Source organism: Chrysochloris asiatica, unplaced genomic scaffold (genome assembly GCF_000296735.1).
Source record: "Chrysochloris asiatica unplaced genomic scaffold, ChrAsi1.0 scaffold00238, whole genome shotgun sequence".
NCBI classification, from domain to species: Eukaryota; Metazoa; Chordata; class Mammalia; order Afrosoricida; family Chrysochloridae; genus Chrysochloris; species Chrysochloris asiatica.
In genome coordinates this window covers 2,162,960-2,180,920 of record NW_006408756.1, presented here as the reverse complement: position 1 = coordinate 2,180,920, position 17,961 = coordinate 2,162,960, and the positions used below count along the sequence as shown (strand labels likewise).

Below are 17,961 nucleotides of genomic sequence, written 5' to 3'. Positions count from 1 at the left end.
TTAACTGATGGTATATGGAGGGGATTATAATCAATGTAATGAAACAAGTTATATGAATTGTTGAATGTGAAAATGATGATGTGCCCTGTAAACTTTTACTCAATCCACAATAAAAACCTTAAATTAAAAAAAAAAAAAAAAGATAATGGAGAAGCCAGGGCAACATGGCAGAGTAGGCAGCTACACTGAGCTGGCCCTGTACAACGAAGACACAGTAGACCTAGTGAACCAATACAGCTGGTGAGGCTGAAACCCTGAGCATCAGGGAGCGGGAGACGGAGGTGGCTGCAGTGCCCACTGGGAGAGGAGCAACCACAGAGAAGAGACACAGGCGGCTGTAGGCTGGTGTGGAAAGGCACCGCCATCTTGGGCTTCCATGCTGGCTGTCGATACAGTGGACTTCATTCACAGGCTGGAGGTTGGCAGCAAGGGGTATAGTTCTCCCTTATTCCCGTGCCCTTGCCAGCCCAGCAGCCAGAGGCAGCCCTCCCAAAGAGCCTGGGGTCAGATGCTGGGCACAGAGCTCTGGCTTCAGGAGGGTGTGTGAACCTTGAACTACGTTACACAACAGTGAACAGAAAACTAACTGCACTCACACTTTCTGTCTCTACCACATCCACCAGGAGACAGGTGTCAAATGCTTGAGAACACACCAGTATACAATCACCAATCCAATATAAATACAACACCACAATGTCTTAGAGAAAACAGACAATTTCAGCTTCCATGAAGACATAAGATAAAGTACCTCCAACAAGTGCCCAAAATAGAAAGTTAGAAAATATAACACACCAAAAATGGTGTTGGAACTACCCGATACAGAATTTAAAAGAATGCTGATAAGGCAACTTCAACGGCTAAGAGTGATCAAGAAAACGGCAGATGACATCAAAGAAAACATGGACAAAACTCCAGAAGAATTCACGAAACAGACTGACAAATGAGAACCATACAAAATCAGAAACTCAGAAAATTAGCATAAGATTTCAGAAATCCAATATACACTCAAAGAGTAAAGAAGTAGAATCGAAACATTAGAAAGCTGAATTACTCAGCTGGAAGGAAAATCTCTTGATATTCATCTGCTAGGGGAACAATCAGAAAAACAAAAAAAAAACAAAAACAAAGAAAGTCTAAGATTTCTGTGGGACATTATAAGAGGAATAACTTACATGTGTTTGGAATTCCAGAACAGGAAGAAACGAAAAATACATACAGAAAATTGTCCAAAAGTTGTTGGAAGAAAACTTCTCTAACATCACGAAAGATGAGAAGACAGCCATTCAAGAAGTTGACTGAACTTTGAATAGGCAACAAGATATACCATAATCAAACTTTTCAAAACCAAAGACAAAGAAAGAATCCTGAGAGCAGCTAAGGAAAAACGAAAAATTACCCACAAAGGAGAATTAATAAGATTAAGCTCTGATTTATCAGCAGAAACCATGCAGGCAAAAAGGCAATGGAATGACATATATAAAGATCTGAAAGAAAAAAAAAAAATTCTAACTGAGAACCCTAATATGAAGCAAAATTGTCCATCAAATTACGGTGAAATTAGGTCATTTTCAGATAAACTGAAATTAAAATAATTTGTATAAACCAGACCAACCTAATAACAAAAAAATACTAAAGCTATTCTTTGGACAGAGAACCAAAAACAACCTTAGACTAACGTACAAGGCAATACCACCTAGGCTGAACCCAGATATGGAACTATTCAAAGAGAAACAGACCTACAAAATTGAAACTAGAGAACCAGAGATACAGTTCCAACAACAACAAAACCAATGTAAAAAGAGGTAATAATATAATTACAAAATTTCCAAATGAAGAAGAAATCAAGTAGATTTCAAGAAAAAAAAAAAGATAAGTAAGTAAGGAGCTCTGGTAGCGTAGTGGTTACGAATCGGGCTGCGAACCTTAAGGTCAGCGGTTCGAAACTACCAGCTGCTCCGCGGGAGAAAGATGAGGCTTTCTACTCCCGTAAAGATTTACACCCTCGGAAACCCTGTACAGGGTTGCTATGGGTCAGAACCGACTCGATGGCACTTAACAACGACAACAAGTAAACATAAACCTGACTGTAACCCTAAAAACTAAACCAATACTTAGCCCAACCCCTAACCCCTACTCTTAACATTAATCCCACCTAGCACTAATTGAAGTCCTAGGCCTAGCCTTGTTGTTAGGTGCCATCAAGTCAGTTCCAACTCATAGCGACCTTGTATTGGCTTTCCAAGGAGTGGCTGTGGGTTTGAACTCCCAACCTTGTGGTTCCAAACAACCTTATAGTCCAATCCTATCCTACAGTGCCACACCAGGACTCCAGGTCTTAGGCTAGACCTAGCCACATTCCTAGTCTGAACTTTCACTCCTTACTCCTACCTACCCTTCTCCTATCCTCGCCTAAAATGACAACGGAGTTTTTCTACAAACTTTTGGAAGCCACCTCGTAGCTCTGAAATGTATTTATCACATCTTTTCTTTTTCTGTCTTCAGATTCAAAATTTTCTGCATTCTCCTTTAGTGCTTGGGTGTTTTTATCTTGCTTGCCTTGAGTTGAGTGCCAAGTTCATCTCCTATAATCCTGTTTTAAGGATGGAAACATTTAAGATTTTGGGTTTGTTTTAAGTCAAACTCTTACCTCATTCCATAGACTTCACGACATGATAGTCTCATCCTCAGTATTACCTTTATGTAGTCTTAAATGTTGTTTCGATTTTTATTTGACCCAATGGTTATTTAAGAATACTTTTAACTTTCTAAGTGGTCTTTCTCTCTCTCTCTCTTTGTTAGGTTTTAGTATAAAACTTTAATTATACTGTTCCAATAAAAGGTTCTGGAGGTAATTTTTACTTTGAGGAATTTTTTCTCTTTTTTAGACTTCCACTGTGGTCTATTTTATTATTAAATGGTGCAACAGTCTTACAGGTTTAGATTTAACTAAGTTGTCTTTTCTAAAGGTTTTACTCAATGTTGAATGGAAGCCCGTTCCTTCCACATTGCTGATTTTATCTTTCAAAACTCTAGTCCTTGTTAACACTTCCCGGTACTTCTGGCTCAGCGGAGAGAATGTGGATCTCCACAACTGGGTTTCTAGCAGTGCTACCTTGTCATCCCAAGAGGAGTCGCTTCATCTCAAACAGCCATATGCACCTCACGTTTCTTCCAAGGAGCCTGGTGTGCAGTGGTAAAGCTCTCAGCCGCTAACCCAGAGGTCAATGGTTCAAACCCACCAGCGGTTCCATGGTAGAAAAATGTGGCAGTCTGCCCCTCCATACAGATTTCAGCCTGGGAATCGTGTAGGACACGTCCACTCTGCCTTATATGGCTGCTCTGAGCTGGAGCCAGCTCCCTAGCAATGGATTTGCCGTTCGGGGTTTTGTTTCTTCTTTTGAATGTTCTTTCTGTGTTCCCAAGCTTGTTGTTTGCTGACATTGAACCAACTCCAACTCCTAGCAACCTTAAGTGCTGCCAAAGGGAACACTGCCCACCCCGGCCTCATCGTCCTGCTCCGGTTTGTCTCTGGGGGTGTTTTCCTCCTTCCCACTGACCCCTGCTTTACCAACACAATGGCCTTGTCCAGAGACTGGTATTTCCTCATGACGTGTCCAAAACAAGTGATGTGCCCGTCCTAGCTTTTAAGGAACACTCAGCTGTATTTCTGCTAAAACTTTATATGCATCTAATTATCAGGTCAAAAGCAAAATCATGTCTTTGGTTAGCCCTTCCCCATACCATGTACAGCATGGACTTTGGGGCTGTCTGCGTTCTTTACAGTTCTTTCCCGATTCTCAGTCTTTACGAACTTACTTTGGGTATGGACTCAACGCAAACCAAATCAATTCCAACTCATGGTAAGCCAGTGTTTATCAGAGAACAGCTGTGCTCCACATGGTTTTCCATGATTGACTTCTGGGAAGCAGATCATCAGACCAGTCTTCTGAAGTGCCTCCAGGTGGATTTGAACCGCCAACCTTTTGGTTAATAGCCAAACTTAACTGTTTGTACCACAAAACCCCTAAAACCCATGATTCAGTTGTCATCGCTACATTACACAGCTTCTCTGTAAAAAAATATCTTTACATTTGCATATCACTCTGTAAACATTTTGACAACCCTTTTAGTGTTAAATTTCTGTTTCTAAATACCGATCACTGGTCACTTTGTGTCATGGCTTCCATTCTCACGTGCTTTTGTGACTGTGAGTTTCCTCACTTATCTTCAAGTGCTTTGGGCAAGAAAAGCAAGAAAATGGGATATTCCTTGGTTTTGGGGCATCCAGAAAGCCTTCCCTTCCCACACAGATGAAAACTTGGCTGAATATAAATGTCTTGGGTTCAGCTCTTTTCCCTTAAAATTCGGCAGGTGTTGCTCTGTTGGTTTCTGGGGGTCTGGGTCCTCCTAGGTTTTATGGTGGGACATTAGGAGAGTTTCACCAGACCACTGTTTTCTCATGCATCCCAAGCTGGGCCCGAGCTGGTGACGGATGCCCAGTAAACCCCTGGCAGCTGCGTGTGCTGTCATTTTCCACAGGTGGGTGAAGAACTGGCGGTGGTCTGGCTGTACCTGGAGGCCAGGTGTGGGGGGCTCAAGGTCAGGGTGAACTGCGAGGCCCCTGTTGTGGCTGCTGGCTGACCTTTGTCTTCCCCTGCTTCTCCTTTCAGATCCGGTCAGACAAAGACAACGACATCCCTATCCGCTACAGCATCACCGGTGTGGGTGCCGACCAGCCTCCCATGGAGGTCTTCAGCATCGACTCCATGTCGGGTCGCATGTCCGTTACGGGGCCCATGGACCGGGAAGAGCGAGCCTCCTACCACGTGAGTGTCTGCAGCAGCCCGGCCAGGCCCCTTCCGTGTACTGGTGGCTCGAGCTCCAGCCTGTGTTGGAGTCACCAGGAAGGAGGGTGAACACATAGATCGTGTCTCATTCAGAAGGTCCGACGTGTATTCCTGGTGCAGCCTAGAGCCACACTGGGCCTGTGGTCTGCACCTCCCACAGTGTTTGTCCTCTCAGATGGAGTGAGGTCACACTCTGAACCTCCAGCCCCCCAACTTCCGTGAGCCCCCTTTCACCCATGCGGAAGCCCTACAGGAGCACCCTCCAGTTCCTCAATCCATCACCTCCCCATGTCCTCATGACTGCCCGCTTCAGCAGGAAACTGGTCCTGAGATGAGGCAGGGAGGGGGCATTGTAAGGACAGGCAGGGCCTCAATGGCCAGGACCTGAGACCGCGTAGCTTCCTCTACCTCACTCTACAGGGAGGACAGGGGGCCCTGGACCACAGGTGAAAGAGTTGGCCCTCTATTCCCTCCAGCCTTCAGCCTCTCAGGGGCTCAGCCAGGAAGGGCTGCAGGCCGCCTGGTCCAAACCCCAGTTTCCCTCACTGGGTGCAAGACCACAGGAACCCACTCAGCCTCTCTAGTGTTCAGAGGAGCTGAAGTTCACCCAGGCTCAGGACTGCTGGTTTGCTCATTCCCAGACGCTGGGGTGCACCGGCCTGCTCGCAGATGCTTGGGCACACCAGCCTGCCTCTCTTACCTTCCCTCCTCATCACCCCCTTACTTCTCCCTCTGTCTAGAGGGATGCCCGCAGATGACAGGGTTCACTGTGAATGAGCAAGTCAAAGAGAGAGAAGTGGAGAAATGCATTCAAGCCTGATGATCTCCCTCCCCCCGTCCCCCGCCGCCCCACACACCCACACAGCCCTCCATCCTGCCTCCTGCCATCCCTTCATCACTCAGCTGCTCAGGTGTCCAGAGCCCTGCAGGATCTCCTCTGGCCTGATTAGCCGGTTACATCAAGACTCATCCGCAGAGCACTTAACCCCCAAACTGCCCACCCAAGGTGGCTGTTCACCTGATTAATTTACCTTGTCCAAGATGAAGCCAATGAATGTGTTACTGTCACGGTCACACTCCTCCGCTTCTCCCAGGACCTGGACCTCCGACCCGGAGCTCTCCATGTCCCTGTTTTTTCTCGGGCTTCTGGCAGACATGTCTCTGGGGTCTCCATTTAAGCATTGCTCCCTTTGGCGTGACCCCTCTGTTGCCCTCTGGCAGCCTCCGTCCCTCTGGACCTAAAGAATCTTTGTGCTGATAGACCATCTTTAGCATCAGACACAGGGACGCAGCATGAACCCTCTTGGGGCCACCAGCTACTCGTGTCTGGGCTCTGACCACTGACCACAGAACTTCTAGGACCCAGTGCAGACCAGGGAGGGACCTCAGGCATCCCCTCTTCTCACCTCAGATGGGGTCACCACGCCTCACACACTTGGCTCAGCCTCTGGGCCTCAGTGTGGCTTCTGGGGCACCTCCAGACCCTGCACACAGCTCACCCACCTCCCATCCCGATCCTGAGACTCCCTGGTTTCATCCTGTCTGAGGTGAGAACAGAGAACCATGGAGATAGCTGAGACTCTCCCCTTAGCTAGCACCTCCTCTTGAGACTCAGGTACCCCCATGGCACTCCCATCTGGCCTGGGGGTGGCTGTGCTGGGCAGTGAGGGGTGTGGGGAGCTATACCATGTAACAAGTAACCTTCAACTTGAACCAAAACACCAGGTGCCACCGTTGAGTGGGTACCGACTCACAGAGACCCTATGCACAACAGAACAAAACACAACCTAGTCCTGCGCCAACCTCACAATTGTTGCTAAGCCTAAGCCTATCACTGCAGCCACTGGGCCAATCCATCTCGTTGGGCGTTTTCCTATTTTTCTTTAACCCTCCACTTTATCAAACATGGTATCCTTCTCCAGGGACTTGGCCCTCCCGATAATATGTCCGAAGTATGAGAAACAAAGTCTGGCCATCCTGGCTTCCAAGAAGCATTCTGGATGTACTTCTTCCCACATAGATCTGTTGGTTCTTTTGGCAGCCCATGGCACTTTCAATATTCTCCTCCAACACCATAACTCAAAAGCATCAATTCTCCCATGGTCTTCCTTATTCACTGTCCAACTCTCACAGGCATATGAGATTATTGAAAATACCATGGCTTGGGTCAGACACACCTTAGTCCTCAAGCTGATCTCTTTGCTCTTCAACACTTCAAACAGGTCTTGTCCAATAGATTTGGCCAATGCAATACATCATTTGATTTCTTGACTGCTGCTTCCATGAGTGTTGATGGTTGATCCAATAAAAATGAAGTTTTCAACAACTTCAGTATTTTCTCCACTTATATGGATGTTGTTTATGAGTCCAGTGGTGAAGATTTTGTTTTCTTTACATTGAGGTACAACCCATACGCTGTGGTCTTTGATCTTCATTAGTAAGTATTTTAAGTCCTCTTTGTTTTCAGCAAGCAAGGTTGTATCATTTGCATAGGGCAGGCTGTTAATGAGTCTTCCTCCAATCCTGATGCCACATTTTTCTTCATATAATCTCCCGATAGTTGACATTTTTTCATAATGCCATTTCACACTTCATAGGCGACTGTCCAGAGAGCAAAATAAATCAGGCGACCCGTGTTATTGCGGTTTTGTCTGTATCGCAGCAGTCTGGAACTCAGCCTGCAAATCTCCACGTCCATCCGCACCACCCGGGACTTGAGCTGCCAGCAGGCACTCAGTCTCCTGAGTGAGGGAGGCAGGACCAAGCCCACATCTTCATGTTTATGAACCATGTGTATGTTTTCATGTTTCATGTTATCTCCATGACAAGAGCAGGAACTGCTCCTCATTGTAGGTTTTTTTCACTTGGCCCCGCTGACACTGAGATGGACAGCTCCACCTGCTTGGAGCTAAGGCGTCTTTTCTCCACCAAAGCAAGCCCTCCCCACCTGCTCCCCAGTCCTGCAGAAGTGTGCCCAACCTGAGAGCTATGCTGGGGGTGGGGGGCGGCGGGGGGGAGGTCTTGCCCTGGAGACTGTGTCTCCTCTCAGATGCTCCTACTACTGAAGGTAGCAGGCACTGTAGCCAGAATATAAAGCTTGTATTACAACTCACAATAACTGGTTTCAAAGGCACTGTGACCCTTGACCCAGTACGTTATTGAGTGACTAGGTGCAGACTAGCTGGACCACACCGCCACAGGTCAGAGGGACATCTCCAGCAGTGGTGCTTGGCGGGAGTGGGGCTGAACGTTTTACTGGGGTTTGGGTGGAAATTTAGAGAGCAAACTAGTTTCTTCTTCTACAATGACACACATTTTGTGTCCTGACATCGGTTGTAACCCCCTCAATGAAACAGTGCTCCCCAACTTTCTCCCTGGATTCCCTGTGTCCCTGTGTCCTTCCTCCTTGCCCTTTCCTGCCTTCGGAGCTTTGTTTTGGGGGAAAACGCTGTCCTTCTGGCCATGTTTGGTTCACTGTTCTGAGGCTCCATCCTTAGAGCTTTTGTTCTTGCTATGAGCCTGTCTGTGGTTCGGCTGAAAGGTGATTCCTGGTGGGTTCGGCTCCAGGTTTGAAGGGCGTCTAAGGCCACAGTCTCTGGGGTTCGACCCGTCCCTGCAGACTAGGAAGTCTGGTCTATTCTGTGGTTTTCGAGTTCTGTCCAGGACTTTCTGGTGTGATCCCCACTAGCATGGTGGGCAGTGGTAGGCCCAGGGTTATACGTTTAATAGTTGCATTGACTCTGGGCTTGGGTACCACCGCATCTAGTGTTGTCATCTGTGATCTTTCCAGGAACCAGCCCCAGTCTGTCCCCAGACAATGACACATACCAGCCCTTGGGGGTCTTCTTGGGGTAGAGTCTCAGAGACCCCCATCTCCTACAGATATCAGCACCCTTTGGTCTTATGAAGACCTGAGTCCTCTTGTCCCATCCCTGCATTCCCATTTCTCCCCTCACGCTTCCCCCCATTTCTGGAGGTGAGAATCAAGGCTCAGAGAGACCTTGTTGCCTCACCCACAGGGGTCTCGTGCTGCGGCTGTTGTACCCTTGTCCCCCATGCTGCAGACCTGCTGTCCCCGAGGCTGACCGATCTGTGTCCCCTTCCAGCTCAGAGCACACGCAGTGGACATGAACGGGAACAAGGTGGAGAACCCCATCGACCTGTACATTTATGTCATCGACATGAACGACAACCGTCCCGAGTTCCTGAACCAGGTCTACAATGGCTCTGTGGATGAGGGCTCCAAGCCAGGTAAGTGCAGCCGCTGCTCGGGGCAGGGATGGGCGGGACTCAGTCGTGTGTGCTAACTTGGCAGATGTCCAACACGGTCCAGGGGAGCAAGAGGAAACAGGTGGACAAGGCTCTGAGGACATGCAGGACATGAGGACATGGAGCACAGGGAGGGCCCGGTGGAGGGACACTTGGGAGATGGATGTGAAGAGGGGCCAGAAAAGGCTAGGCCTTGGGGTGCTGGGAAGGAGAACTGCCGGGACATCTAGGGGTGGGGTGACCACGTGTGTGAGCAGCAGACCTTCAGCTCCCCCAGGACTGGTCCAGAGCAGCCTCCCTGAGGACCCACTGGGGAAGGAGACTGCTTCATCATGGGCCACGCCACCCTACAGTGTGAGACAGATGCATCTCTTGGGGTCCTCTGTAATAATGAAGGGAGGGGTCCAGCTGGACCAGACTGACCAATACCAGGTGGGAACGCACTTCACCTGTGCACTTGTGGGAGATGCAGGCTCTCCCCCTCCTGGCTGAAGGTGGTCTGGCAGTGGGTTCCACAAGTCCCCGTATGGGTGGTATCGGAGAAGCTGCTGTCTCCAGCAATGGTGGGAGGGCTATCAGGGGCAGTAACTAAACACAGGGAGGAAAAGCCAAGTCACTGCCCCTGAGTCAATTCTGACTCATGACGACCCCTGTGTTAGAATAGAACTGCTCCGGGGGGGGAGGGGGATTCTGAGCTGTGATCTTTGCAGAGGCAGATAGCCAACCCTTTCTTCTGTGGTGCCGCTGACTGGGTTCAAACTGATACCTTCAGGTGTGTTGCTGTTGGCTGTTCGGTCCCACTGAGTCAGTTCTGCCTCATAGAAACCCCTGTGATGGATGACAGAGGAGAATTGCCCTAATAGGGCCTTCTTCTGCGGCTGTGAGCTTCACTAGGGCAGATTGCCAGAACATTCTTCCATAGCACCAGCGACTGCCAACTTTCAGATAAAAAAACTCAAATTCAAGCTTACTGCCCTTGTGTCAGTTCAGAGCCATAGAGAACTTATGTTGGGTTTTTCTCCAAAGCTGTGTTTTTATAGGGAGTCCTGGTATGGCACTGCAGGCTAAGCACTGGACTGCTAACCACAAAGTGCACCACTCCTCATAAACCCTATATAGGGTCGCTATGAGTCAGAACCGACTTCATGGCACCTAACAACAAACATTTACAGGAGCAGAAAGCCTTATCTTTCTCCCAGTGAGCAGGTGGTGAGTTTGAACCGCCGACCATTTGGTTAGCTGTACTTATCCTACACCCCACACCAGGACTAACTTTGAAGTTGTGTTGTTGTTAAGGGCCATCAAGTTGGTTCCGACTCATAGTGACCCTGTATAGGGTCTCCGAGGAGTGGCTGGTAAATTTGAACCACCGGCCTTTTGGTTAGCAGTCCAGTGCTTATCCTACAGTACCACATCAAGAGTCCCAAACGAACTAGAACCAACTGCCATCAAGTTGATTCCAACTCAGCAACTCCATGTAGAGTTTCCAAGGTCATGAATCTTTGTGGGAGCAAACAACCTTATCTCTCTCCAGTGGTGTGGCTGGTGGGTTTGAACCTCTGACCTTGAGGTTAACAGCCTTTACCCACAATGCCACCTGGACTCCTGTGCAAACCGAATGCTCCACCCAGTTAGATGAGAAGTTCACACGCATAGTGGATAATACTCTAGCATGCGTATATAACCAAGCAGCCTGTGGACCACACTCCTGCTTTAGATGATGGATTGTTGAGCTGATGCTCTGATCTAACTGGGCATCCTGGCTCTCTGGAAAGCATACTGAGGCTCTTTCAAAAGCCAGCAGCAGCACGCAGAGCCCAAAGCCCAGGCTCCTCAGGCTGGAGGCCGGTCAAGAGGGTCCCAGAACTGGGCGGTGGAGGCAAACATCTATCATGGGCTCCTCGAGCTGGAGGAGGTTGTCATAGCTCGTCCGTGGGGCCCGCTGTTTCAACAAGGTGAATTGCTTTCTCAATTGATTGTGTTTCTGAACTGAGGCATGAGCGAGCCCAGTATCCCCGAGGGGAACTGGATGTGACATTATTTCTGCGGGAACCCCTAGGGAGGCAGGGACAGGCGCTGGGTGGGCAAATTAGCTACCAGCCGCCGTCTCGGCAAACGAAGGAGACCTGCCCACAGCCGCCTTTGGTGGACCAGGGATCAGGCGGGAGTCCGGCTAGGTGCGTGACTTGTTACTGGAAGCGGGTGTCTCTCACCTCAGACTTAGAACGCAGTTCAGGGGCACCTGCATCTTCCCGACCTTCCCTTCGCAAATGAAAGCTCCCATGGCTTCAGTGTAAACAAATCAATAGAGAAAGGCTTCCCCAAGGTGTAACTGGCTTTACTCATTAGGGTAACAAAAGCAACAAATTGCTGCCTGTCTCCTTTCCAAACCCGGATAAGCCCTTAAGCCCTGAAATCCCCATCACGCTAGCACGATCGCCTCACTGGAGGGGCCGCTGACAAGCCATCCTGCGTGGGGCTGGGAGGGGCAGCAGAGTGGGCCTGCCTCCTGAACAGTTACTTGTGTATCCACCCTTCTGTCCCTGTTGCCCCATTACGCCGAAGAACCCGTGACTGACCTTCTGAGCCCCTGGTGGACCCCAAAGGAGCTCTGGTGGCTACTAATCGAAAAGTCAGTAGTTCAAACCCACTCCTCAGTAGAAAGACAAAGCGGTTTACTTCAGTAAAGATCACAACCTGGGACACCTATGGGGCTTTTCTACAGGGTCACTGTCCAAATCAACTCAAAGGCTTGGGTTTGGGGGTTTGGCTTGGGGATGGGGGACCCCAGAGTCTGTCCATGCGAGTCCTTGTACCAAGGCTGCGGTGAATGTACCAGACACCGTTGAGCCCTCTCATTGACACTCCGTGCCCCACACAAGAGTGAGGACCAAACATCCAAGTACATGATGCCCAAGCTCTCAGGGCCTCCGGGGACTTGGGAACAGTTTCCAGACTCTCTTCTCTGACATCAATCAATTATAATAATAGAAGGATTTTACCTGGTGCCTTTGTGGGATAAGGGAAAGCTACCCCCAGAAATTAGTCATTATTCCCCAGAATGATGGGTAATGAAGTTTCCGTTCTACAATCTCATAAGAAACAAATGGGCAGATATTTCAATATTGACTCAACCAGATGAGATCCTCTCAAGATTGGGGGGGGGGGTTCTTCTGGGGACATCGGTGCACAGGCTCTGAAGCTGGGACCCCAAGCTATCCCACGTTCACCCCACATCCTTTCCCCATCTCCAGGTGCCCCTCAACTTGTGAAACCCTCTTAGGAACAGCTTACCTATTCTTGCTGTCCTCCAACACGCGTGTTGAAGGCTCAGGGATGGCTCACCCCTGTAATAGAGGGGCATTCCTTATGGGTTCGGGGCAGTGTCACAAGAATTAGATCTCTTTAGTAAGCAAGTGGCAGACCCCACCTCATACGCTCTGGAGAAAGGGGGAGTCAATGGTTCACATAGCTATAAACTTAGCATGGCTGAGATGGGATTGTTCAGAATCTCCCAAGTTAGGTTGTTCTGGAAGGTTCTAACCTCCTGACAAGATGACCTGAACAGCTGCCAGCTTGTCCCGGAACAGCTGGTAATCCCAAACAAAGACAGCAGGTCTTCCCTGCATTCCAGCAGAAGTCCCAAGGCAGATTCTCATCCGTCTGGCTTGGGTCATGGACCCATCTCTCAGCCAATCCTGGCGGCTGTTGTATAAACTATAAGCATCATCCATACATGAACAGGGTCCAGTTCTGGACCCAGCAAGTCAAATGGTCTGAGCATGGGGTGGGAGGGCCTCCCCAAAAGACCAATGTGGTCCCAGAAAGCTATGTGTTGTGGATGCTTTCTGTAAAGAAAGGAAGTTTTGTGTATTTTGAGATCATCAGAAAATGGACCTAAAATTAGAGTCCCCAAGACAAAAGACCCCTGAAATGACCTGGAGGTCCCAGCGGGTATTTGCCAGTGCTCAAGGGGTCCTGGGGTCCATGATGCACCTCAGGGCGGTTGGCTGCAGTGGAAACTGACCAGGCTCTGCACCACCCACCCGAGCATCACTACAGCCACCTCATCTGTACTTCAGGTGTCTGGGTGGGAATTCATTGGGAGAAATTATTTTTTTTAATGAATTTTATTCTGAGATCATTGTAGATTCACAATGCCCAGACTCCGTGGGCCCTTTTCTCAATTTCCCCAGCCATACAACATGCAAACCCAGAGAACAACGTCACGCCAGGATCCAGCACCTGTCCCAGCAGACTCACCTTCCTTCATGTGTGAGAGTGTGTATGTGTACACGCATGTCTGTTTTCATGTCTGGGTGAGTGTGTATATGTGTGTGAACATATAAATGAACAAGTGTATGTTATATGAGTGTGAGGGGATGTGTGTATGTGTATATGTGAATATGTGAGTGTGCGTGTGTATACATGTGAGTGTGAGATTGCATGTATGAGGGGGATGTGTGTGCATTTGTATACGTGTGAGGGATGTGTGTATATGTGTGTGAGATTGTGTGTGTGAGGGTGTGTGTGCATTGATGTGTCCATTTGGTTGTGTTCACGGTGTGCATTCAGTTCTATGCAATGTCATCACATGTGTAGATTTGTGTAACCCCCACCAGTCAAAGTGCTGAACACTCTCATCATTATATGGCTGTTATAACTACAGCCACCTTCCTGCCCTGACTCTCATCATCATGCATCTGTCCTCCAGCTCTCTGCTCCTGTCACCTCGAGCCTGCGTTGTAGATGGAGTCCTATACCATGCATCCTCTGAGGAGGTACCTTTTTTCCCACATAATTTCCTTGAGACCCGTCTAAGTTGTTGCTTGCATCCATGGTGTGTCTGAGCCACGGCTTGCTTAGTCTGTGGTCCACTGAAGGACATCTGGACTATGTCCAGGCTCGGGCAATTCCGTACAAATGTGTACATTTATTTTCCACCTGGGTATGAACCCAAGTGCTCCTTTGTCTGTGACAAATGCCCAGGAGTACAGTTGCTAGGTCGGCGCTGACACGTTTCATTTGGTAATAAGCTGCCATACTCCTTTCTGGAGTTGCGGCACCATGCTATGCCCCACGGCCGTGGGTGGGACATCTGACTCCTCCACATCCTTGCCAGAACTCGATGCCATCCCTGTTTTCATCTCAGCTGTACTCCTAGGTGCGTGATGTCTCCCGTGGTTTTCCTCTGCATCCCCCCCACGCCTGATGACACAGACCATTTTTCCATGAGCCTCTTTGCCACCTGCAGCACCTCTTCATATCTTTTGCCCATTTTCTAGTTGGATTGACTTTTGGTTCTTTCACTTCTGAAAACCAGCCCATGAAACTGCTTGGATCACAACTCAGCATTGTTCACTCAACGGAGGAGGATAGCATGTTTGGTGAAGCCAGGGGCCAGTGATGGGGAGGGAGGCTCTTGGTGAGACCAAATGACACAGTAGCCACAAGATATTGTTGTGTTTTAGGGTCATTTACAGCTTCCCTCCAGAGGCCACACCTTGCCTGGAGGCTGACCTCAAGCTTCTAAGCTGCAAGGGTCCACAACTCACACCTGGTCACCTGTAGGTGTTATGTGGGCTTAGCAGCCTGGCCTGGAGTGCAACAGTCCAGGTGTATAGATAGACAGATGATAAATTGGTTTATTGATTCACAGATAGATAGATAGATAGATAGATACAGTAGGTGTTGTTCTTGATTAAGTGCCTTTGAATTGGTCCTGACTCATAGAAACCCTATACAGGAATGACTGGTAGGTTTGAACCAGCAGTCTTTTGGTTAGCAGTCCATTGCTTATCCTACAGTGCCACATCAGGACTCCAGGTAAGTAGATAGACCGATAGATAGATAATAGATGGATGGGTGGATAGACAGCTGATAGATAGATAGATAATAGATGGATGGGTGGATAGACAGCTGATAGCTAGATAGATAATGGATGGATGGGTGGATAGACAGCTGATAGATAGATAGATAATAGACGTTGTTGTTGTTAAGTACCATAGAGTCGGTTCCAACTCATAGTGACCCTACACAGGGTTTCTGAGGCTGTAAATCTTTATGGGAGCAGAACACCTCATCTTTCTCCCATGGAACCGCTGGTAGTTTTGAACTGCTGACCTTGAGGTTGGCAGCCCAACTCGTAACCACTACATTACCAGAGCTCCTTAGATAATAGATAGATGATAGATTAATACTGGATGGATGATAGACAGATAGACATGGATGGATGAACAGATAGATTGGTAGATAATGCATGGATGGATGCATGGATGGATGGATGGATAGACATCTGATAGATAAATACTGGATGGATGACACACGGACAGACGGACAGACAGACCCATGAGGACTAGCTAGATTCTGATGTCAGATGGACTCTGATTCAGGAGGACAGCAGGGCTGGAGTCCTGGGTCGACCTTACACTCACCAGCATACTCAAGTCCCCCGGTTGTGGCTACTGTGTCAATCCGTCTCACCAGGCCCGCCTGTCAGTAATGGGAAGAGCCAGGCCTGCCTCAGGGGGCCCTCGGACTTACTTGAACCTGGAAATGCCCCCCTACAAGGCCCTGCCTCCGCCTTCTTGCTCCGCCTCATTCGAGACTCTGCCTCAGTCCTGACTCTGCCTCTTTTCTGACTCCGCCTCTTTTCTGACTCCGCCTCTTTTCTGACTCCGCCTCATTCCTGACTCCACTCAATTCTCCCAAGACTCCTCCCTGCACACTCTCAGCCTGGTGTTTCTCTGGGTTTGTGTTGTTGTTGTTGTTGTTGTTTTTCACATCATCCCACCTTACCAGTTGAATCAGTCTCTTGCCGCGTTCCGACCATAGGGAGGAGACCGTGTCTCTGGTACCCGCCATCCTTCGTGTGTCCAAGCAGGGGTGGGATTCAGTGAAGACCCACTCCCAACCTGATCCCAAGGGGATTCTGCGGCTCTGAGTGTGTCCCCGCCCTGGAGCTCTGTGGGGCTTAGTGATTAGTTCTAGATGCGAGCAGGTATCTGTCCACAAGGTAAGAGGGGCAGAGGTGAGGCTGGAACGTCCCAGCATCTATCTGACGACAGTAACTGGCTGGGCACCATGGACTATGGACTGCCCACCCAGGACCCCACTCCCTGTCCCCTCTCCCTCAGCCTGCCTTCTTCAGAGTCATGGGAAGACCCAGGACAGGTTTCAAAACCAGGCTTCCAGCTCCATCGGGCCCTGCGGCCCAGTGCCTGCCTGGTAGAACTTTCTGGTTGAAGATCGCAACACCATCGTGTCCCTGGGTCTGGAACCAGGGCGCCCCATCTTGTCATAAGAGACACTGCACCCTGAGATAAAACGTCTCCATTCTGATTTTTTTTCCATAAAAAAAAAAAAAAAAAGACTATATAATTGGAATCCATTGCTCCCCCAACCCCTGATAACTTGGGAAGGGCCTGCTTTAGAAGTTTTGAAATTAATGTCATTCTAAAATATTAAATAGCCGAGAAATCCACACGCTGCAAATGAAGTCACACAGACCCGCCTTTGCCCAATGCAGAGTTTCTGCTTAAATAGATTATTCTATTAGCAAGCCCTACTTATTTATTTATGTTATTTCTATGCTGGTAGAGGTCTACCCCCACTCCTCCTGCGCCCCTCCCCCGAGATTAACGCCACGGCCCAATGCACAGATGGTACCAGATACTTGAAAGTCATCTGAATATTAAGAATTTAAATCTTTAGCTGCCGTGATTCAAGCAGAAAGCCAATTATGGGACTGAATTAGTTTTCAAATTAAACTGCAATTTAAGGCTTGTGAAATTAATCCTTGAAGGCGCCTGGTAGCAATATACATGAATTCCTGTGCAGAGCCCAACAGTGGTCTCAGAGTCTCCCCCTCCCCACTTTACCTGTGGACATTACTGAGGCCGAGATGGCCAGCAGCCTGTGCAGAAGATGCCCCACCTCAGCAGAGCAGTGAGAAAACTAAACCCCTCACTCCACTTCATTTGTAAGGAAAACCCCTGACTTTGTGCTGGGAAGAGAGAGGCCAAGGGGGTCTGCAGCTAAAGTCTGCTCCCTGAGCCCCTGAGACACAGAGACACGGTTTCATCCACACGTTAGTGGTGTGAACATCTACTCCCGGAACATTCAAAATAAATAAAATACATGCCATCTAGTCACTCCCAACTCACCAGGGATGGAAACACTGTCCCTGCCCTGTGACATGTGATCAGAGATGGGGTCATGTGATCCATAAAGCTTCCATGGGCTGATTTTCAGAAGCAGATCACCAGGCCTTTTTTCTGAGTCTCTGTCTTAGTTTGGCCACTCTACTGAGACCCAGTGACATGAAAGTTCTGAGGACAGATAGGTATTGGCTATGTATGAATAGCACTGGCCGGAAATGGGACCCCACTCTTCAGCATGGAAAACAAGAATTCTACCACAGACACGTATCTGCCCAATCCCTACTCCCAGCTCCAAATCAAGACAGATCTGCCACCACACAGGCAGGGCCCAAAGGTGTTCTCCCAGGAGAAGAACAACATTCATGGGGGCCAAGGGCAGGATTTGGTCCCTGGGCAGGTTTTGAGGCTTGCTCCAGCTGCCACCACTGCCCTGCACTTCTGAGGCAGTGGTCAGTGTCTAGAGTCTGGTCCAGTTGTGAGAAGCCCACTCAGCCTTCCTTGAAGAGACCCCAACACAAGCCAGGAAGGGGAGTGGTAAAGTGGCCTGCAGGGGCAAAGCATGTCCTCCCCTCGGGCCCCACATCAGGAGGTGCCCAGGGAAGTACCAGGGGCTCATCTGTCGTCCCTGTTCTTGTCACCATCAGTTCCTCCTCGCGCTCCTCTGAGTAAGCACAGCTGTCCTC

The 17,961-nt window shown here is 49.0% G+C and overlaps 1 protein-coding gene across 1 annotated transcript in view; it reads left to right on the top strand.

Moving 5' to 3' along the window:
* The window catches only part of CDH4 (cadherin 4, type 1, R-cadherin (retinal)), a 182,406-nt gene that overhangs the window by 122,244 nt on the left and 42,201 nt on the right, over positions 1-17,961 (top strand). The window contains exons 4-5 of the mRNA XM_006873398.1: positions 4,671-4,826; positions 8,954-9,098. Of these exons, the coding sequence (XP_006873460.1) occupies positions 4,671-4,826; positions 8,954-9,098 (301 nt within the window). The remainder of the gene's footprint in view (positions 1-4,670; positions 4,827-8,953; positions 9,099-17,961) is intronic.